Source organism: Phyllobates terribilis, unplaced genomic scaffold (genome assembly GCF_046119375.1).
Source record: "Phyllobates terribilis strain yellow unplaced genomic scaffold, ASM4611937v1 Scaffold_2__4_contigs__length_985480577, whole genome shotgun sequence".
NCBI classification, from domain to species: Eukaryota; Metazoa; Chordata; class Amphibia; order Anura; family Dendrobatidae; genus Phyllobates; species Phyllobates terribilis.
Window position 1 is genome coordinate 317,210,854 of NW_027362762.1, and position 23,864 is coordinate 317,234,717.

At 39.1% G+C, this 23,864-nt stretch overlaps 1 protein-coding gene across 1 annotated transcript in view; it reads right to left on the reverse strand.

Annotated features, from left to right (window-relative positions):
* Positions 1–1,705: 1,705 nt before the first annotated feature.
* Positions 1,706–23,864, reverse strand: part of ANKRD10 (ankyrin repeat domain 10) — a 54,772-nt gene continuing 32,613 nt past the window's right edge. The window contains exons 5-6 of the mRNA XM_073664376.1: positions 20,590–20,673; positions 1,706–3,571 (exon numbers count right to left, since the gene is read on the reverse strand). Coding sequence (XP_073520477.1) covers positions 3,132–3,571; positions 20,590–20,673 — 524 coding nt within the window. The 3' untranslated portion in view covers positions 1,706–3,131. The remainder of the gene's footprint in view (positions 3,572–20,589; positions 20,674–23,864) is intronic.

Below are 23,864 nucleotides of genomic sequence, written 5' to 3' on the forward strand. Positions count from 1 at the left end.
GCCCATTTTCCTGAAAGCTGACGACACCATTAACCCCTTCATTACCGGGCTATTTTCCTTTTTTCCTCCACTTTTTCCAAGAGCCATACTTTTTTTTATTTTTCCATCCACATGAGGGCTTTTGTGTGTGGGACAAGTACACCATTCATTTTATCATGCAATTCATTGTCAAATGGAGGAAAAAAATACAAGTATGTTGAAATTGCAAAAATGAGCAATTTCACAATTGCTTTTTTTTAATCATGTTCACTATACGTTTAAACCAACCCATCAATATGACTCCCCAGGTCAGTACGATTACACAGATATAAAATATGTATAGTTTTTTGCTGTTTTATTTAAGTGGTGAAAATAATTTGGAAATTTGTAAAAAAAACAAACAAACAAAAAAAACTAATAATTTGCTTGTGTATATACAATGTTTTGATCGCCTCATACTGCATTTCATTGCAATGCTATAGCATCCAAGAAAAAAGTAATTCTGCCATTTTGATTTTTTTTTTCTTGGTACACCATTTACCCATCGAATTAATTTTTTTTATATTTTGATAGATCAGACTTTCACGAATGCAGCGATACCAAATGTGTATTTTTTTAATGGGGAGAAAGGGGGAAGAGGATTTGAAATTTTGCATTTTTTTCCCAACTTTTTACTTGGTCAGTCCTCTTCGGGGACTTGAACATGCGATCATCCAATCTTTGTACTATAGCAGTGCTGATGCGCTATGAAATGTATAGCGAAAATCATGGTCTCCTATGACCGCCAGCTACTGGCTGGCCTCCCACAGGAGAATCGTCATGACACGGAGGTATTAAGCAAACCCCCAGCTCTCATGACAACCTATCAGCACGCCATGATTACGTCATGGGCACGCTGATGGACACGTGGAATGACTCACCCCAGTCGGTGTGTGTTAAATACCGCCGTCAGATTGACAGCAGAATTTAACATAACAGCTGATGCAGAGCTCCGCTCGCTCCATCTCCGGCTGTTAGAAGCAGATGATAGCTAAATAATTCTGCTATGATCTACTGGTTAATATGCATGCTCAGCGTGCAAGCCTGCATTAAAGTCAGAGACCCAACATATGACATAAATGTACGTCATATGTCGGGAAGGGGTTAAGCATTTCAGTTTGGGCATTTTTTTTCCTTCAGAAAGCTGTTATGTAATGTTGGAAGTTGTAGCCGCTTTTCTCAATCTGTTGAAGAGTCAGCTTAGACATATTGCACACTGCATCTCCTGCAATAACACCATAATGAAAGGTTTTCCTTTGTAAGCATGTGCAAGACAATATGCCATTTAATGTGGTCAATGTGGGTTTAACTTCTAGTCAAATATAGCTATGTAGCCCAGTGACCCCAGTGGGCTGAAAGATTTTTTATTTTCTTAATCAGTTAATCTCAAGAGAGACTGAGTACAGATGTATGTTGGCTCAGTATACTCCTCAAGAACTGTTGCTTATTCTAAATTGCTGAATAATCTGATTTCATTACCCTCCTAACAATATATTCAAAATCTCAGATTTACAGGCGACTGGAAGTTTCTTTCCAAGGTAATTTCACTGCTGTCTGTAAAACTAACAAACAAAAAAAACCCCACAAAAACAAGGAATGGAAAACAACGTTTTTGCAGTAGCTTTTTTCTTTTTTTTTTTTTTATTAAAGACAAAATCATAGGGAACATGCATTTCCATTGCAATGTGAAACTGTATATGATGGAAAAAGAAAAAAAATGAGGGAAATAAAAGTCAGTTTTTGCTTAACAAAAATATCTATGCCACAAACTGAGCAAAAGTGAAGTGTTTTTTAAAGAAACATTGAAAGTTTGGATAAGAAAATTGAACTTCATAGTCTTATCCAATAAAACAGGAAGCTTTGGTTTCCGTAAGGAATGAACATAAATCAGAAATTCATTAAAAAAATACAACATTGCAAGCATGAACATTATATACAAATTAGTATTCTGTAACAATCCAAGCAGTGAGTAAATGTCAAATTTTGGCGTTGAAGTATTTGCATCAAATGGGGATACTCTGAGGGTTTACACAGACAAAATGTAAATGATTTCAAGCTTGGTAAAAAAAATAAAATAAAAAACAAAAACGATGAAAAAACAGAAATTGATAGAATGCAACTGTCTTTACGCCTAGTCATGTTTAAGGCTTACATAAAAAACAATGATTAGGGCTAACAAACATAGTACATAGATCCACGTTAAATGTGGACTGCTCTTGCTGGAATTGGTACAAGTTGTGACTTTTTAGTCTACACTCATTTATCCTCTTGTTATATTATTGCAAAATACAAATAATATTCCCTTGTTTAATGGTGTACAGTACAGGTCTCTAGAAAATAATAACTGCTACAAACATTAAAGACCAGTCATAATAATAAAAAAAAAAAATCTATGAAATGTCAATTAAATTTACCTTCAGGAAGTATCTAAACATCAAAGAAATAGAAGCTTCTTACAGTTTTAGAAGCAATATTTACTAAAATATAAAATAATTTATTAAATTCAACTTGAATTGTTTGCCCTTTTTTCCTGTAGGAAGTCTCAAAAGAGTAATCTTACTACCATTTTTCTTTTTTGGTTAAAACTGATACAAAAATTAAATGGTAGCATATTCCCAAGGATGGGGCGAGTACAGTTATGACAACTCTTTCACATACAAAAAAACCAGAACATTTATACTAGATCAAACAAAAAAAATAGCTTTCCTTACTATTTGCATAGCAGTTAGAAAAAAAATGCCTAAAAAACTGGACACGCAAGTGTCATTTGACATAACATTGAAAAAGTATTCAGTTTTCATAGCTTAGGATGACACAGCATTACTCATGACCCTTATATTGCGTCACACTGGGTGCCCATCCTACCATGCAGTCTCTTTAGCCTTTGTTTTCATACGTGACCATTCTGTGTAATTCTACTCATTATGAGATGCTTGAGTGAACTGCAACTGACTAGATATAGGCAATTCTACCCAAGTTTAATTATCCATGGGAATTACAAAAAAAGAGACAACTTTATACTTGTATATAAATGGGTGCTAAAGATCATTTTCTATGCAACTGGAATCCAAATTGCCAAGTTACCAACCTGCTTTGCACACTGGTAGGTAACCTCAGAATCCCTGATACTGGTGAAGTGTGCTTATGAAAGTACTTTTATACCTATGTTCAACACTGACCGAATCAGAATGCTCTAGAAGACTACTGTACTCAGGTAAGCTTTCAGCAGAGTCTCCAAATCCATGGTAGTAGCCATACTGTAAGATATCAGCAGCCCCATCACCCAATGAAGGCCTAGATGCAACCCAGCTACTAGGGCTCCCATTAACATGCAGAGAGCCACAGGTTTGAGAATTTACAGCATTAATGTTATTTTCAGCAAAAGTCCCATTTTCATCAGGGCTCTCCTTCTTGCCATTTGAGACTGTGACATTGTTGATTTCTTGGGACAATTGAAGGCACTTTGCAGGACTTGTATCCATGTCTCCAAGTGGCGCAATAAATCCATTACTGGCTTGTCCATTTGTTAACGTAGCGAAGCTACCATTCAGATCTGTATCAAGAAACAAACCTGTCAAACCTTTGAAACTCAGAGTGTAATTGTGCAAAAAGAAAAGTGAAATATCACTAAATGCCCCCCCCCCCCACCTCTATGTATACATGGAGGCGAGCTATGCTAAAGAGTAGATATAACTATAAAACAATGAGTGCATATTTTGCTGGTTTACATGTCCTCTACACCCATGGGTGTATCCGTTTACAAAATGTCCAGATACATGAATAAACAGTAAAAGGGGTTATCCAGTCTTGTAAAATTCAGACCTCTGAATCCTTACAGTGTGAACACCGGTGAGAGGGTGCAGTCACATGCCCGCAGGTGTACGACTTGTATACTTCCAGCCACACTCTATTCACTTGTATTGAGCAAGGATGAGCATGTGTGGACGGAATGTGACCAAATGATTGTGAAAAATCGCATACTTGCTCTCAGGGCAACATCAAATAATCACGACAGTGTGCAAGGCACACACTGTGAGAATTAAGAAGGCTGTAGTTACAGAATGTTTGTAGACTTTCAAAACAAGACTGTACAACCCCTTTTAACTGTAGACAAACATTACACTGTCACTTTCTCCTCCATTTATGCCCAAATACTTATAATCTACATTTAATAATTTGCTAAAGAAGCACTCATTAAGTTTTTTCCGCTAAACCTGTGTGAATGTTAATGTAAGTGTCCAAGTGTTAATATACTCACGGATTTAAGTCTTCAAGTATCTAGCACCATGACTCTCCAGATCACACTGTGCTCTGAGTGAGCTGGAAGAGTCAGAACGACACTCCATAGATTGTAAAAGCCACCACCGGCTTACACATAGACCCCAGTGAGATCTGGAGAATTTGAATTGCAGTCATGTGACTCAAAAGGGGAGCGGAACGGCACTGGATATCAGAAGACAACGATTGTGAGTATATTACTACATAGACATTACACTAACATTTACACAAGGATATCAGGCGTGGAAAGTTAATGGGAGTGCTTTATTAATCAGTAGACACTGGATTTTAATATAATATTGTGTTATTATCACAAAATGTGTTTGATGTGGTTTCAAGGGAGTGTTAAGCACCTGCCCAAGATAGGGCTGCATGACCTACGACAAATTATTTTTAAAAATGTTAAGAATCACATACAGTTAGGTCCTGAAATATTTGGATAGTGACAAGTTTTGGAATTTTAGCAGTTTACCAAAACATATTCAAGATGCAGTCATAATTAATATGGGCTCACAGTGCAGACTTTAATTCAGCTTTAATTTGAGGGTATTCACATCCTAATTAGAGTAAGGGTTTAAAAATTACAGCTAGTTAAAACGTAGCATGCTGCACATAACACATCTGCATCTCTGGCTGCTATGGGCATAAAAGGGGACAAACTTATGGTGTGGCACCCATGCTCCCCTGACCTCAACCCCATTGAGAACCTCTGGAGCATCATCAAAAGGAGTGTCTATGATGGCGGGAGGCAGTTCACATCTAAGCAACAGCTCTGGGAGGGTATTCTGTCCTCATGCAAAACAATTGAAGCAGAAACCATCCAAAACCTGACAAATTCAATGAATGAGAGAGTTCAGAAGCTCCTTTCGAACAAGGGGTCCTATGTGCAAATGTTACATCACCTAGAAGTTTTGAGTTGAAAACTGTTTGATTTCAGTTTGTAATAACCTGCTAATTCTTATAATTTCAAAAATGACCATTTTTTTGTTCTTTATTAAAATGAAAAGGTTGAAAACTCTGCTGTGCATAATAATTTGGAACATGCATTTTGAGTGTTTTATTTTTTAAAAAATATACTGTTATCATAGGCAGTTTGTACAAAAACCTTTCAATTGTACTCTAATAGCTATCTGACTGGAAAATTACAATGACTGCAATTCATATAGGTAATTTGGGAAAATCAGAGAAAATATTATTTGCATAATAATTTGGAACACAGTGTAGTTAGCTTGGGAACTCAAAAATGTCTGGATATTCATGGTAAACAGTGGTGGATGATCGCAGAATCCTTTCCATGGTGAAGAAAAAACATTCACAACATCCACCCAAGTGAAGAACACTCTCCAGGAAGTGTTTCAGTCTAGAGTCTATCATAAAAAGAAGACTTCATGAGAGCAAATACAGAGGGTTCACCACAAGGGGAAAAACCATTAATCAACCATAAAAATAAAAATGCCAGATTAGAGTTTGCCAAAAAAAACATCTAAAGAGGCTAGCTCATTTCTGGAAAAGCATTCTTTGGACAGATGAAACCAAGATCAACCTGTACCAGAATGATGGGAAGAAGAAAGTATGAAGGAGGCTTGGAAAGGTTCAAGATCCAAAGCCCACCACATCCTCTGTAAAACATGGTGGAGGCAGTGTTATGGCATAGCAATGCATGGCTTTCAATGGCACTGGGTCACTAGTGTTTATTGATGATGTGACAGAAGCAGCCGGATGAATGTACAGGGCTATACTTTCTGCTCAGATTAAATCAAATGCAGCAAGGTTGATTGGACAGCGCTTCACAGTACAGATGGACAATTACCCAAAACATACTGCGAAAGCAACACAGGACTTTTTAAAGGCAAAGAAGTGGAATATTCTGCAATGGCCGATTCAATGGCCTGATCTCAACCCCAGTGAGCATTCATTTCACATGGTAAAGACAAAACTTATGGTAGAAAGACCCACAAACAAGAAACAACTGAAGTCAGCTGCAGTAAAGGCCTAGCAAAGCGTCACAAAGGAGGAATCCCAGTGTTTGGTGACGTCTATGGCTTCCAGACTTCAGGCAGTCATTGCCTTCAAAGGATTCTCTACAAAGTATTAACAATGAACAGTTTATTTATGGTAAAGTTAATTCGTCCAATTACTTTTGAGCCCCTGAAATGAGAAGGCTTTGTAGAAAAATAGTTGGAATTCCTAAACATTTTAAAGGATATTTTTGTTCAACCCCCTTTAATTAAACCTGAAAATATCCACTTCAATTGCATCTCAGTTTCATATTGAATAAAAAATAGCGGCATTCCGAAATCAACACAGACTCAGTAATCGACCTAAGTGTATATTATTTTGCATTTAAAAATCAGATAAACAGAGAATATTTGAGTAGTTTCTGATTACAGATTCTAATTTTTATTGTGTTATTTAATTCTATTCTCTATACATTATAGGGGCTTTCTTGCCTAAACTGCTGTTTAAATTTGCTTACTTTTAAAAATAGGATTAAACATATGAAACTTGTAAACCTATTACTTACCCTGCACCAAGTTACTACCAGCATTACTGTATACTCCCATGCTGCATTCAGAATCCTTCCAAACAACACAAAAAACTGATCTCCAATAATGCATTGGGACAGCTCAGTTTCATCATATCAGATTCCAGATACACGGTCTGGTTAAAGACTTTACAAAAAGTCACTGGACAGATACTAAGCAAGCAGTGCATGTTGGAGGATTAATACTCTGAAGCCTTCAGAATTGTTAATGCAGCTTCAACTGTAGTAAACAGTAACTCTGTATCAGTACAAGGTAAATATTGAACTATTATAGTTTATTAGTTTAGTTACTTAAACATATTTATTAAATAAAAAGCTATGTCCAGACGTGAGCACATACTGTACATGTCACCAGATGATTTTTCTACCTATACATAAGTTTGCTTGAATTGTAGCATACAAAGTTTGCTTCCAACCTATAAAGTAGCATAGTATGTGCATATATTGTATAGCAGAACTTTATCATTTAGTGTCAATCAGCTTTGCTACAACATATTACAATGGTAATGTGAATAATAATGACAGCATAAAAAGCTAGAGAGGCTGGAATGATATTCTTTATTTGGCACAAACTAGTGGTACCTGGATCTTTTAAAAGGTAGCTTGGCAGTGATAGGCCTCGAGGTGGGATGAGCAACTGTTAAAAACCTGTATTTTTTACGGACAGATTTCCTTTAAGTTGGAGAAAATATATGAACAGGATAAGAAGTCACTTATCAATGGCCCTCAACTCTAAGACAGACCTCCACTGCTACATTTACAACCCCTGGCAAAAATTATGGAATCACCGGGCTCGGAGGATGTTCATTCAGTTGTTTAATGTTGTTGAAAAAATGCAGATCACAGACATGGCACAAAACTAAAGTAATTTCAAATGGCAACTTTATGGCTTTAAGAAACACTAAAAGAAATCAAGATAAGTAAGGGTAATTTTTTTCAGACCAAGCAGAGGGAAAAAAATTATGGAATCACTCAATTCTGAGGAAAAAAATATGTAATCATGAAAAACAAACACACAAAAGAATACTCCAATACATCACTACTCCAATACATCACTAGTATTTTGTTGCACCACCTCTGGCTTTAATAACAGCTTGCAGTCTCTGAGGCATTGACTTAATGAGTGACCAACAGTACTCTTCATCAATCTGGCTCCAACTTTCTCTGATTGCTGTCGCCAGATCAGCTTTGCAGGTTGGAGCCTTGTCATGGACCATTTTCTTCAACTTCCACCACAGATTTTCAATTGGATTGAGATCGGGACTATTTGCAGGGCATGGCATTACCCTTACTGAGTACCACATTTATCTTGATTTCTTTTAGTGTTTCTTAAAGCCATAAAGTTGCTATTTGAAATGACTTTAGTTTTGTGCCATGTCTGTGATCTGCTTTTTTTCAACAACATTAAACAACTGAATGAACATCCTCCGAGCCTGGTGATTCCATAATTTTTGCCAGGTGTTGTATATACATTAAGAAGACAGACTGTGTTCCATTCTATAGGGAAAAACAGGAAAACCATTGGGAGACAATGGTAAACTGGCACTAAGGAATCTTCATTCTCAGGATCTCTGCACATCTCAGAGGTAAAACACCCATCAATAAAAAAAAAGTACCGTTATTGAATATATAAGCAATATGCCATCTTTTTATAGGATGGAAATGTCCCTTTAAAAGTCCACCACTCTGTTTCTGCTGGAAAGTGAAAATAATCTGTAGGGAAGATTGCTTCTCTTCAGTTTCTGCAATTGCACTATTAATTTTAATAGTAACACATTTATATTATACCCAGTCACCACAGCACAGTTCTTCCATCATACATCAAAAGACTATAGCTTCTAACTCAAAACATATCAACTGTTCATAACAGCTATGGACACATCTGCTCTGCCAGTCGGGGTGAAACAAAGCCCAAGCCCAGCACCACAAGAATAATGTGGGCTGAACAATAAGGACTACCCATCAATCTGTCGTTGCCCTTTTTATTTAAGAAATCAAAACAATGGGCAGCCATAGATAGATGTTACTTAATAAAATCACCAATTAAAATGGGAAAAACATACACTGTCAAGTGTCCCTAATGGCCCCATAAAGAACCAGGAAGTTGGGATGTGCGGCCCCTCTTGCAGTGAAAACATATGAGATATCATGCTTTGAAATAAACAAAGCTGCGAAGGTTTGTGGGATCCCACAATCAAAGTCCGGACTAGACGGTTGCTATTAAGTCTAGTTCTTTAAGAGGGCATTAGAGACACTTGCCAGCATTTTTATTAAATAGATATTAATGACTAAAATCACCATCAACACTGCAGCTGCCCACAGGGTAGCCAACTTTATTTATTTCTTTTTTTTCTGGACAGCTTCTCGAAATAAAAAAAAACAAACAAAAAAAAACACTACTACCTTTTTTTTACTGACATTACATGATCATAATAAATTACGACTGTAAGTGATATATGTCTACAGACCATAAATCCTATATGAAGACAACAGCTGCATTCAGTTAACTGTAAAAGGGTGATAAATACAATAGTAAAAATCTGTACATGTCGCTACAGCTTCAAAAAAATCAGGGACATAAAATTTTTTTCCCGTTTTTACTGACAGGCATGGAATTTCTAGACAGTTGGTAAACCTGGCTGCCATTGTTCTCAAAAAGAGCCCCTTACATCATGATAAAGGAGCTGAAGATGTGACTAAAACTTTTTTATTATGTCTATTGAGGAGATATTAGCCTGTACAATTCATATTTCAATATAAAGTGGATGCTAGTAGAGATTATTTTTTAGGCAAAGTCATACAGTGGTGAAAAAAGCTCCCATCATAAATAGGCAAACACGTACAGGGGAAGGAGGAGGGTGTGAAAATGAGAGCTTAGAAAAAACGCTCAGCGTAATATGGTAAGTCCGTTACCAAGTGCTCACTTCGGCAATTACTGACAGTTCAAGTGCAGTGGGAGGACTACCAATGTGGTGCATGTCATTACTTACAGTTGTGCTCAAAAGTTTACATACCCTGGCAGAATTTTTTCCTTTCTTGGCCTTGTTTCAGAGAATATGAATGATAACAAAATAACTTTTTCTCGACTCATGGTTATTGGTTGGGTGAAGCTATTTATCAAACTACTGTGTTTTCTCTTTTTATATCTTAATGACAACCAAAAACATCCAAATAACCCTGATCAAAAAGTTCACATACCCAAGTTCTTAATACCGTGTATTGCCCCCTCCAACATCAATGACAGCTTGAATTCTTTTGTGGTAGTTGTGGATGAAGTGCTTTATTTTCTCAGATGGTAAAGCTGAACATTCTTCTTGGCAAAAAGCCTCCAGTTCCTGTAAATTCCTGGGCTGTCTAGCATGAACTGTGCACTTGAGATCTCCCCAGAGTGGCTCAATGATATTGAAGTCAGGAGACGGAGATGGCCACTTCAGAACCATCACTTGGTTCTGCTGTAGCCAATGACAGGTCGACGTGGCCTTGTGTTTTGCATCATTTTCATGTTGGCACATCCAATTACGTCCCATGCGCAGCTTCCGGGCTGATGAGTGCAAATTTGTCTGCAGTATTTGCTGATAACATGCTGCATTTAGCTTTCCTTTAACTTTTACCAAGTTTCCTGTGCCTTTGTAGCTCACATATCCCCAAAACATCAGCGATCCACCTCCGTGCTTTACTGTAGGAATGGTGTTGCCTTTCATCACAGGCCTTGTTGACCTCCCCCAAATGTAACATTTATGGCTGTGGCCAAAAAGTTCAATTTTGGTCTAATCACTCCAAATTACCTTGTTTCAGAAGTTTTGAGGATCGTCTCTGTGCTATTTGGGGTATTGTAGATGAGATACTTTGTGGCATTTACGCAGTAATGGCTTTTGACGACTCGACCATGCAGCCCATTTTTCTTCAAGTGTCTCCTTATTGTGCATCTTGAAACAGCCACACCGCTAGTTTTCAGAGAGTCCTGAATTTCAGCTGATGTTATTTGGGTTTTTTTCTTTGCATCCCGAACAATTTTCCTGGCAGTTGTGGCCGAATTTTTGGTTGTCTACCTGACCGTGGTTTGGTTTTTACATAGCCCCTGATTTTCAATTTGTTAATCAGTTTCAACGCTGCTGACTGGCATTATCAATTCCTTGTATATTTTTTGTATCCCTTTCCTGTGTTATACAGTTCAACTTCCTTTTCCCGTAGATCCGTTGACAATTCTTTTGCTTTCCCCATGACTCACAATCCAGAAACGTCAGTTGTTGGATGAAAGATGCAAGTCTGTCTGGATCCCAGAAACTCACTCAGCATTTATGCACACACACACACACTACAAGCAAACCGATCACACGTGAGGATGTTACCTTTAGCCAAAGCCATTTGTGTCAAATTCTGTGCATGTTATCAGGCCAAAATCACCAGGGTATGTGAACTTTTGATCAGAGTCATTTGGATGCTTTTGGTTGTCATTAAGATTTAAAAAGAGAAAACACAGTAGTTTGACAATGGCTTCACCCAAACCAATGTAAAATCATCCTTAAAACCTGTCTTGCAGGAGGATATATGTGAATATAATGAAAATGTAGAGTCCCTGTGGGTGGAGATAAGGGGAGGAGGAAAAAATAATAAATTACTGATAGGGTTTGTTATAAGTCTCCAAAAATAATGGAAGTAGCGGAGAATATCCTCGTAAAGCAAATAGATGAAGCAGCGACTCAAGGAGAAGTCATTATTATGGGAGACTTCAACTACCCTGAAATACATTGGGGGACAGAAACCTGTAGTTCAAGCAAGGGTAATAGGTTTTTGACAACTATGAGAGACAATTACCTTTCACAACTGGTTCAGGACCCAACAAGAAGGAGGGCACTGCTACACCGAATATTAACCAATAGGTCAGACCACATCAAATATACAAGTTGGGGGTCACTTGGGTAATAGTGATCACAAAATAATACGTTTTCATGTAACCTTTAATAAGATGTGTAGTAGAGGGGTTACAAGGACACTAAACTTCAGGAAGGCAAATTTCCAACGGTTGAGAGATGATCTTAGTGCAATAAACTGGGACGATATCCTGAGACATAAAGCAACACAAAGCAAATGGGAGACATTTATTAGCATCCTGAATAGGACCTGTGCACAATGTATACCCTTTGGGAATAAACATGCTAGAAATAGGAGGAAACCACTATGGCTAAATAGAGCTGTAAGGGGCGCAATAAGTGACAAAAAGAAAGCATTTAGAGAACTAAAGCAAGTAGGTAGTGATGAGGCATTAAATAAATATAGAAAATTAAATAAATTCTGTAAAAACCAAATCAAGGCAGCAAAGATTGAGGCAGAGAGAATCATTGCCAGAGAAAGTAAAAATAACCCCAAAATATTCTTTAACTACATAAATAGTAAAAAACTAAAAAATGATAGTGTTGGCCCCCTTAAAAATAGTCTGGGTGAAATGGTGGATGAGGATGAGGAAAAAGCCAATATGCTAAATGATTTTTTTTCAACCGTATTTACACAAGAAAATCGCATGATAGAAAACATGATCAGTGATAACAAAAATTCTCCATTAAATGTCACTTGCTTATCCCAGCAGGAAGTACGGCGGCGTCTAAAAAATCACTAAAATTGACAAATCCCCGGGCCCGGATGGGATACACCCGCGAGTACTGCAGGAATTAAGTAACGTCATAGATAGACCATTATTTTTAATCTTTAACCCCTTAATAACATCTGACGTACTAATACGCGTCTGTGCCCTGGGACTTAAGAGCCAGACCCGTATTAGTACGTCATCGCGATCGCGCCCGCACACAGGCTGTGCGGGCGCGATCGCCGCCGGGTGTCAGCTGATTGTCACAGCTGACACCCGGTACTATGTGCAGGGAGCGGTCACGCACCGCTCCCAGCACATTAACCCCCGCGATCGAAGTCGATCGCGGCATTGCGGGGGCAAGGGGAGGTGATCGGCGATACTCACCTCCTCTTCCGGCTTCCAGCGCAGTCTGCAAAGGCTTCCCGGGTGTTGCCATGACGACCCGATGTCGTCATGACAACATCCGGGTCACCAGAGAGCAGGAAGATTGCTTGGACATGCGCAGTGCATCTCCAAGCAATCTTCACACTGTGCACTTCTGACAGCCTTCATGGCATAGGGATGGTGCTCCATTCCTGTGCCATGCAGGCGATCAGAAAAAAAAAAGTGAAAGTCCCAGAGTGGGACAAAGTAATAAAGTGTATAAACTGTGTGAAAGTGGAAAAAAAAAAAAAAATGTGCAAAAATATTATAAAAAAATAAAAAAAATAATACACCAAAAATAAAAATATAATGTACCCATCAATAAATATTATAAAAAAAATAAAAAAAAAAACAATAAAAGTACACATATTTGGTATCGCCGCGTCCGGAACAACCTGACCTATAAAACTGTCCCACTAGTTAACCCCTTCAGTGAACACGGTAAAAAAAAAAAAAAAAAAAAAACAAGCAAAAAACAATGCTTTATCACCATACCGCCAAACAAAAAGTGGAATAACACGCGATCAAAAAGACGCATATAAATAAAAATGATATAGCTGAAAACGTCATCTCGTCCCGCAAAAAACAAGCCGCCATATAGCTCCATCAGCCGAAAAATAAAAAAGTTATAGCTCTCAGAATAAAGCGATACTAAAAAATATTTTTTTCTATAAAATAGCTTTTATTGTGTATAAGCACCAAAACATAGAAAAATGATACAAATGTGGTACCGCTGTAAACGTACTGACCCGAAGAGTAAAGCTGCCTCATCAATTTTACCACACGCGGAACAGAATAAAAAAAAACAAAAAAAAACAATTCCTGAATTGTTGGTTTTTGTTTATTCTGCCTCCCAAAAATCGGAATAGAAAGCGATCAAAAAATGTCACGTGCCTGAAAATGGCACCAATAACAACGTCAAGTCATCCCGCAAAAAACGAGCCGTCACATGACTGTCTGCCAAAATCTGGAAAAATTATAGCTCTCAAAATATGGCGATGCAAAAACTAGATTTTACAAAAAATGCGTCTTTTAGTGTGTGACAGCTGTCAGTCATAAAAACCCCATATGATTCTGGCATTGCTGTAATCACACCGACCCGAAGAATAAAGTCGTCTAATCACTTATACCGCACAAGGAACGGCGTCAAAAATAAACTCTTGAGTTAGGATTGGGCTAGGGTTAGGGCTGGGTTTGGGGCTAGGGTTGTGCTGGGGCTAGGGTTGTGCTGGGGCTAGGGTTGTGCTAGGGTTAGGGCTGGGGTTGGGATTTTTTTCAAAAGTAAGAAAAAAAGATGACGATATGGCGACTAGTGTTGAGAGCAAGTGCTCGCTACTTGAGTTTGCATCGGGTGCTCTGGTATGCATTGAGTATCGTGGGTATTTGAGTGACATGCTCGAGTCTCTGCCCCATATGCTTCGCGGCCAAAAAACTTTACGGGGATTGCCTGCCATGCACGAGCGATCCCCGCATGTTTTTTTTTGGGTGTCTAATAACCGTGAAACATGCGGAGCAGGGACTCGAGCATGTCACTCGAGCACACGCTGTACATGGTGCATACCTGAGTACCCGATGCAAACTCAAGTAGCGAGCACTTGCACTCAAGAATAATGAAAACTTATTCAATATGATGACCTAATGTAAACAAATAATGTGCCGTACCTCTGGGTTCAAAATGTTCACTATACACCTTAATAAAATCTTTGAGGGGTATAGTTTCCAAAATGGGGACACTTGTGGGGGAGCTCCACTGTTTAGGCACATCACGGGCTCTCCAAACGCGACATGGTGTCCGCTAACAAATTGAATGGAAAATCGGCTCAAATTGTTAGCGGACGCCATGTTGCGTTTGGAGAGCCCCTGTGTGTCCAAACATTGGAGCTCCCCCACAAGTGACCCCATTTTGGAAACTAGACCCCCCAAGGCACCTATCTAGATGCATAGTGAGCACTTGGAACCCCTAGGTGCTTCACAAATTAATTCGTAAAAATGAAAAAGTGTTTTTTTTTTTCACTTTTTCATTATTACGAATCAATTTGTGAAGCACCTGGGGGTTCCAAGTGCTCACTATGCATCTAGAAAGGTGCCTTGGGGGGTCTAGTTTCCAAAATGGGGTCACTTGTGGGGGAGCTCCAAAGTTTGGGCACAGAGAAGCTCTCCAAACGCAATGTGGTGTCCGCTAACAATTTGAGCCGATTTTCCATTCAATTTGTTAGCGGATACCATGTTGCATTTAGAGAGTCCCTGTGTGCCCAAACATTGGAGCTCTCCCACAAGTGACCCCATTTTGGAAACTAGACCCCCCAAGGCACCTATCTAGATGCATAGTGAGCAGTTGGAACCCCCAGGTGCTTCACAAATTGATTCATAAAAATGAAAAAGTGTTTTTTTTTTCACTTTTTCATTGTTACGAATCAATTTGTGAAGCACCTGGGGGTTCCAAGTGCTCACTATGCATCTAGATAGGTGCCTTGGGGGGTCTAGTTTCCAAAATGGGGTCACTTGTGGGGGAGCTCCAAAGTTTGGGCACACATGGGCTCTCCAAACACAACATGGCGTCCGCTAATTATTCAAGCAAATTTTACAATCAAAAAGTCAAATAGCGCTCCTTCCCTTCCGAGCCCTGCCGTGCGCCCAAACAGTATTTTTTCCCCAAATATTGGGTATCTGCGTGCCCAGGGGAAATTGCACAACAAATTTTGGGGTCCATTTTTTCTTGTTACCCCTGTGAAAATAAAAAAAATTGGGTCTAAATTAACATTTTTGTGAAAAAAGTTAAATGTTCATTTTTTTCTTCCACATTCAAAAAATTCCTGTGAAGCACCTGAAGGGTTAATAAAGTTCTTGAATGTGGTTTTGAGCACCTTGAGGGGTGCAGTTTTTAGAATGGTGTCACTTTTGGGTATTTTCTGTCATAAAGACCTCTCAAAGTGACTTCAAATGTGATGTGGTCCCTAAAAAAATGGTTTTGTAAATTTTGTTGGAAAAATGAGAAATCGCTGGTCAACTTTTAACCCTTATAGCTCCCTAACAAAAAAAAATTTTGGTTCCAAAATTGTGCTGATGTAAAGTAGACATGTGGGAAATGTTATTTATTAACTATTTTGTGTGACATATCGCTCTGATTTCAGGGCTTAAAAATTAAAATTTTGAAAATTGCAAAATTTTCAAAATTTTCGCCAAATTTCCGTTTTTTTCACAAATAAACGCAAGTGATATCGAAGAAATTTTTCCACAATCATGAAGTACAATATGTCACGAAAAAACAATCTCAGAATCAGGGGGATCCGTTGAAGCGTTCGAGAGTAATTACCTCATAAAGTGACAGTGGTCAGAATTGTAAAAATTGGCCCGGTCATTAACGTGCAAACCACCCGCGGGGCTTAAGGGGTTAAAGATTCAATAATAACAGGGTCTGTACCACACGACTGGCATATAGCAAATGTGGTGCCAATATTCAAAAAGGGGACAAAAACTGAACTTGGCAATTATAGACCAGTAAGCTTAACCTCTACTGTGGGTAAAATCCTGGAGGGTTTCCTAAGAGATGCTATACTAGAGTATCTGAAGAAGAATAACCTCATGACCCAATATCAACATGGGTTTACGAGGGACCGTTCCTGTCAAACTAATCTGATCAGTTTTTATGAGGAGGCAAGTTCTGGACTGGACCAAGGAAATGCAGTGGATGTTGTGTATATGGACTTTTCAAAAGCTTTTGATACGGTTCCACACAAAAGGTTGATACATAAAATGAGAACAATGGGGATAGGGGAAAATATATGTATGTGGGTTAAGAATTGGCTCAGTGATAGGAAACAAAGGGTGGTTATTAATGGAAAACACTCAGACTGGGTCTCAGTTAACAGTGGGGTACCACAGGGGTCAGTATTGGGCCCCCTTCTTTTTAACATTTATTAATGACCTTGTAGGGGGCATACAGAGTAATATTTCAATATTTGCAGATGATACTAAACTCTGCAGGGTAATCAATACAGAGGAGGACAATTTTATATTACAGGAGGATCTATGTAAACTAGAAGCTTGGGCTGATAAAAGGCAAATGAGCTTTAAATGGGGATAAATGTAAGGTAATGCACTTGGGCAGAGGAAATAAAATGTATAATTATATGCTTAATTGTAAAACACTGGGCAAAACTGTAACTGAAAAAGACCTGGGTGTATTGGTGGACGACAAGCTCACGTTTAGTGGCCAGTGTCAGGCAGCTGCTGCAAAGGCAAATAAAATAATGGGATGCATTAAAAGAGGCATAGATGCTCATGAGGAGAACATAATTTTACCTCTATACAAGTCATTAGTGCGACCACACTTAGAATACTGTGTACAGTTCAGGTCTCCGGTGTATAAGAAAGACATAGCTGAACTAGAGCGGGTGCAGAGAAGAGCGGCCAAGGTTATTAGAGGACTGGGGGGTCTGCAATACCAAGACAGGTTATTACACTTGGGGTTATTTACTGTGGAAAAAAGAAGGCTTAGGGGTGATCTTATTACTATGTACAAGTATATGAGGGGGCAGTACAAAGACCTGTCTACTGATCTTTTTACTCTGAGGCCAGAGACGGGGACAAGGGGGCATCTTCTACGTCTGGAGGAAAGAAGGTTTAATCATAATCACAGATGGGGATTCTTTACTGTAAGAGCAGTGAGAGTATGGAACTCTCTGCCGCATGATGTTGTAATGAGTGATTCACTATTAAAATTTAAGAAGGGCATAGATGCCTTTCTTGAAAAGTATAATATTACAGGTTATATATACTAGATTCCTTGATAGGGCGTTGATCCAGGGAACTAGTCTGATTGTCGTATGGAGTCGGGAAGGAATTTTTTTCCTCAATGTGGAGCTTAGTGTTGCCACATGGGTTTTTTTTTGCCTTCCTCTGGATCAACATGTTAGCCTATGGGTTGAACTAGATGGACTTAGTCTTCCTTCAACCTTAAAACTATGTTACCATGTAATAACCATGAGTGGAGAAAAAGTTATTTTGTTATCATTCATATTTTCTGAAACAAGGCCAAGAAAGGAAAAATTCTGCTGGGGTATATAAACATTTGAGCACAACTGTATACTGCTGTGCATCTCTCAGTGACACACTGCAGCGGTACTCCTCCCCCTGCACATGTACCATCAGTAAATCACCAACAGTGAGATCTGTATGACCCAGCTACTCACGGTCTTATCATATTACACTGAGAAAGCCGGTTCCAAGCCTCGTCACCCCCCTTCGCCCCCCCCCCCCCCATTTACAAAAACAGCAAGGGATCAAATCAAATAATTATTTCATTCACTGTATGTTTGCCCACTGACAAAGACATGAACAGTCTATAATTTTAATGGTAGGTTAATTTTAACATTGAGAGAGACTGTCCCAAAAAAAAAAAAAAAAAATGATAATCACATTGTATAAAATAGATAAATTTGCATTTTGCAGTGAGAAATAAGTATTTGATTCCTCTGGCAAACAACACTTAATACTTGGTGGAAAAACCCTTGTTGGCAAGCACAGCAGTCAGACATTTTTTGTAGTTGATTAAGAGGGTTGCGCACAAGGCAGGAGGAATTTTGGTCCACTCCTCTTTGAAGATCATCTCTAAATCATTCAGATTTTCAGGCTGTCGCTTGGCAACTCGGAGCTTCAACTCCCTCCATAAGTTTTCTACGGGATTAAGGTCTGGAGACTGGCTAGGCTACTCCATGACCTTAATGTGCTTCTTTTTGAGCCACTCCTTTGTTGCCTTGGCTGTATGTTTTGGGTCATTGTCTTGCTGGAAGACCCAGCCATAACCCATTTTTAATGTCCTGGCGGAGGGAAGGAGATTGTCACTCAGGATTTTACGGTACATGGCTCCATCCATTCTCCCATTGATGCGGTGAAGTAACCCTGTGCCCTTAGCAGAGAAACACCCCCAAAACAATGTTTCCACCTCCATGCTTGACAGTGGGGTCATAGGCAGCATTTCTCTTCCTCCAAACACGGCGAGTTGAGTTAATGCCAAAGAGCTCAATTTTTGTCTCAGCACCTTCTCCCAATAACTCACAGAATAATCCAGGTGTTCTTTGTCAAAGTTCAGACAGGCCTGCACATGTGCCTTCTTGAGCAGGGGGACCTTGTAGGCACTGCAGGATTTTAAACCTTTAAAGGCGTAATGGGTTACCAATGGTTTTCTTGGTGACTGTGGTCCCAGCTGCCTTGAGAACATTAACAAGTTCCCCCCGTGTCGTTTTAGACTGATCTCTCACCTTCCTCATGATCAAGGATACCCCACAAGGTGAGATTTTGCATGGTGCCCCAGACCGATGTCGATTGGCAGTCATTTTGTATTTCTTCCATTTTCTTACTATTGCACCAACAGTTGTCTCCTTCTCACCCAGCATCTTACTTATGGTTTTGTAGCCCATTCCAGCTTAGTCCAGGTCTATGATCTTTTCCCTGACAGCCTTAGAAAGCTTTGGTCTTGCCCATGTTGTAGAGGTTAGAGTCTGACAGATTAATTGAGTCTGTGGACAGGAGTCTTTTATACAGGTGACTATGTAAGACAGCTGTCATTAATGCAGGTAACGAGTTGATTAGGAGCGTCTAACTGGTCTGTAGGAGCCAGAACTCATAATGGTTTGTAGGGGATCAAATACTTATTTCTCACTGCAAATCAATTTATCTAATTTATATAATGTGATTTTCTTGATTTTTTTTTGGATATTTCATCTCTCAATGTTAAAATAATAGACTGTTCAGGTCTTTGTCAGTGGGCAAACTTACAAAACAGCAAGGGATCAAATACTTATTTCCTTCACTGTATATATATATATGCTGCCTCCTTATGATTGAGCAAAGTCATAGGGGAAAAAGACAAGCGTCCATCCAGTTCAGCCTATTTCTTGTGCACTGCAGCTATTCCGCAGCGTTGATCCAGGGGAAGGCAAAAAAAAACAAAAACATGCGGTATAGGCCAATTTACATCATTGAGGAAAAATTCACTTCCCGACACCAATCTGGCAGTCAGATTAAATCCCTGGATTAATTAACTAAGCATAAGATGTAATTTTATTGTTCTCAAGAAAGGCGTCCAGGCCTCTCTTGAACTCATTAAAGCCCTCGAGGGGAAATTAGCATACAAACTAAAAAAAAACTACATTTTATTTAGATCCTCCGTCCCTTTAACATGATGTAGCCAGTTTAGCATGTAACAAGTGGTGAAAGGTCCTCTTAAATGGGCAGTGTTCACATTTTGTCTTTCTTTCCCAATATCTGCATTAAACCAATACAAGTGCAATCCAATTTTGTACTGATTTTAATAACTACAACATTCATGCTGTTAGAAGCGAATGTCCAACATATATACTGAAATTTACAATTAAAAGCTCCAAAAGAAACTGAAAAAAAAGCAACAATAGTAGTTGGACATAGCGATTATTTTTACACAAGTACTTTATAGATTAATACTCCTTGATTACCAGCTTATACCAATCCCTACCAAAGTCTTTATTATTTTTTATAAAGATATGAAGTTATGATACAAATCAGGAAGGATGATGGAGATACCATTACTTCATACAAGAGAACATTCAAAAATAAGCATATTGACTTATGCAACGAAAAGGCGATTGCATCGGAGACACTGTGCAAATATTATTTGCTGGTCTATCAGATGTGTTCTCCTGTGGTTTCAGATCTTCAACCAGCTGTGCGTTGTAGCATCTGTCAGAAATTTGCCCAATCCCACCTGATATCTCCGAGTGACTCTCCACATGCATGTTCTCGTCTTCTATCCCTATAGCCAAATCAGCCTGTAGATGAATGCTGCCTCCTGGAAGAAATAATAAATGCAAATATACTAGGAAAAAAGTACCAAACATGAGAAAAAATTGTTTCAAGCTAATTTTTTTTATTGAATAAACGTAAAAACAATAGAGGCAAAAAAGGTACAAGGTTTCAGTGGAATTCTAGTAAACAGGAATGGTGGGCCCACATGTATAAGCAGTCACAGATTAACAGATGATCAACTATATATATCCAATCTAAAGCTGCTATATGTCACACACGGGCATAATCATCTGCAATCTGATTGTAAACATCCAGGCATATAATCCTGTTCAGTATACGTAGGGATGGCCATAGTGGTCACCACAGTATATTATGGGTAAGCAGCAATATATTTTAGAACAAAATTTCTGAGCTGGTCTACACTCCTTTATTATATGCACTAGCATGATACTGTTGATAGAACTGAGATTTTTCCTTGGCTCTCTTGAAATCGATAGGATTCTGACATCTATGTAGGTTGTTTCACGTTTCCAATAGCACTTTATTATATGCATACTCAACAGGATTATATGCCACAGGATGTTTACAATCAGATTGCAGATGATTATGCCTGTTTGTGGCATATAGCAGCTTAAGATTGGATATACAGTATATGAAATTTATCATCCGTTTATCTACCTACATACACCCGGTATGTGGGCCCATCATTACGGTTTACTCAAATTCCTCTAAAACTTTATATACAGTACAGACCAAAAGTTTGGACACACCTCATTTAAAGATTTTTCTGTATTTTCTTGACTATTAAAATTGTACATTCACACTGAAGGCATCAAAACTATGGATTAACACATGTGGAATTATATACTTAACAAAAAAGTGTGAAACAACTGAAAATATGTCTTATATTCTAGGTTCTTCAAAGTAGCCACCTTTTGCTTTGATGACTGCTTTGCACACTCTTGGCATTCTCTTGATGAGCTTCAAGAGGTAGTCACCGGAAATGGTTTTCACGTCACAGGTGTGCCCTGTCAGGTTTAATAAGTGGGATTTCTTGCCTTATAAATGGGGTTGGGACCATCAGTTGTGTTGTGCAGAAGTCTGGTGGATACACAGCTGATAGTCCTACTGAATAGACTGTTAGAATTTGTATTATGGCAAGAAAAAATCAGCTAAGAAAAACGAGTGGCCATCATTACTTTAATAAATGAAGGTCAGTCGGTGCGAAAAATTGGGCAAACTTTGAAAGTGTCCCCAAGTGCAGTTGCAAAAACCATCAAGCGCTACAAAGAAACTGGCTCACATGAGGACCGCCCCAGGAAAGGAAGACCAAGAGTCACCTCTGCTTCTGAGGATAAGTTTATCAGAGTCACCAGCCTCAGAAATCGCAGGTTAACAGCAGCTCAGATTAGAGACCAGGTCAATGCCACACAGTTCTAGCAGCAGACACATCTCTACAACAACTGTTAAGAGGAGACTTTGTGCAGCAGGCCTTCATGGTAAAATAGCTGCTAGGAAGCTACTGCTAAGGACAAGCAACAAGCATAAGAGACTTGTTTGGGCTAAAGAACACAAGGAATGGACATTAGACCAGTGGAAATCTGTGCTTTGGTCTGACGAGTCCAAATTTGAGATCTTTGGTTCCAACCACCGTGTCTTTGTGTGACGCAGAAAAGGTGAAAGGATGGACTCTACATGCCTGGTTCCCACCGTGAAGCATGGAGGAGGAGGTGTGATGGTGCTTTGCTGGTGACACTGTTGGGGAATTATTCAAAATTGAAGGCATACTGAACCAGCATGGCTACCACAGCATCTTGCAGCGGCATGCTATTCCATCCGGTTTGCGTTTAGTTGGACCATCATTTATTTTTCAACAGGACAATGACCCCAAACACACCTCCAGGCTGTGTAAGGGCTATTTGACCAAGAAGGATAGTGATGGGGTGCTACGCCAGATGACCTGGCCTCCACAGTCACCAGACCTGAACCCAATCGAGATGGTTTGGGGTGAGCTGGACCGCAGAGTGAAGGCAAAGGGCCAACAAGTGCTAAGCATCTCTGGGAACTCCTTCAAGATTGTTGGAAGACCATTTCTTGCAGCTCATCAAGAGAATGCTAAGAGTGTGCAAAGCAGTCATCAAAGCAAAAGGTGGCTATTTAGAAGAACCTACAATATAAGACATATTTTCAGTTGTTTCACACTTTTTTGTTAAGTATATAATTCCACATGTGTTAATTCATAGTTTTGATGCCTTCAGTGTGAATGTACAATATTCATAGTCATGAAAATACAGAAAAATCTTTAAATGAGAAGGTGTGTCCAAACTTTTGGTCTGTACTGTATGCGTTTTAAATATTTGTGTGGTTTCATTACAACACTGCTACAAGGGCCAATGAAGCTGGAGTGAGGCAGATTTAATAATTTGATAGAACTCAGGCAGGGGTCTCCACACAGCGGCAGCCACAACCTGCAAATTGGGCCCATTATAATTAAGGCACCTCCTCAGTTTCTCCTGCAATACCATGTGGCCCTTGGCAACTTTATGCAAGAGTGTTTTCAGACAAATGTAGCTGCCATAAAGTGAGAAACCTGTTAGGATCTCAGCGTGACATCTAACCTTCGACATGTAACGTTGACTAGATTTGCATTATCCTAATGCTTCATCGCAACCTACTGAAGGAAATGGATCACATTACAACCCTGAAAATTGCCAGAAATTCAAGCCTGCTGTATTGATTGCAATTTGTGGATACAAGAACTTTCAAGTCACAGCACATTCACTTTCTTTATATTGCAATGTAGCATCACAACACTGCCATCCTTGGCCCCATGACAGGACTAGCTTTAAACATTTCCCTTATATAGTGTAGTTCAGTAACATTCAAAAAGGAAACACGGCCCAAATCATGCAGTTTAAAGTGGATTGGCTTCATGCCACTATTTCTGCCATAATGTGGAGGTTTTGATACTCCACAAAGCCATGCAAAGGGAACCTGTCAAGTCCCCAAATGCTATTAACTTACAGGTTTTTTTTGCAGGATAATAGCGTTCTAAAGCTGTGCGGCCGCTGCAATAAAAGCTTGGCTGCCGGGAGGAAATTAACTTTATACTTCCTGCCATCCTCGGGCTCTCAGACACAAAAGTGTGCCGGCGCGGCATCAGTCTCCCACTCAGCACTGTGTTTGACAGCTGTAAGCATGCCGCGGCACTTTCACAGACAGGAGTCTCAGCAC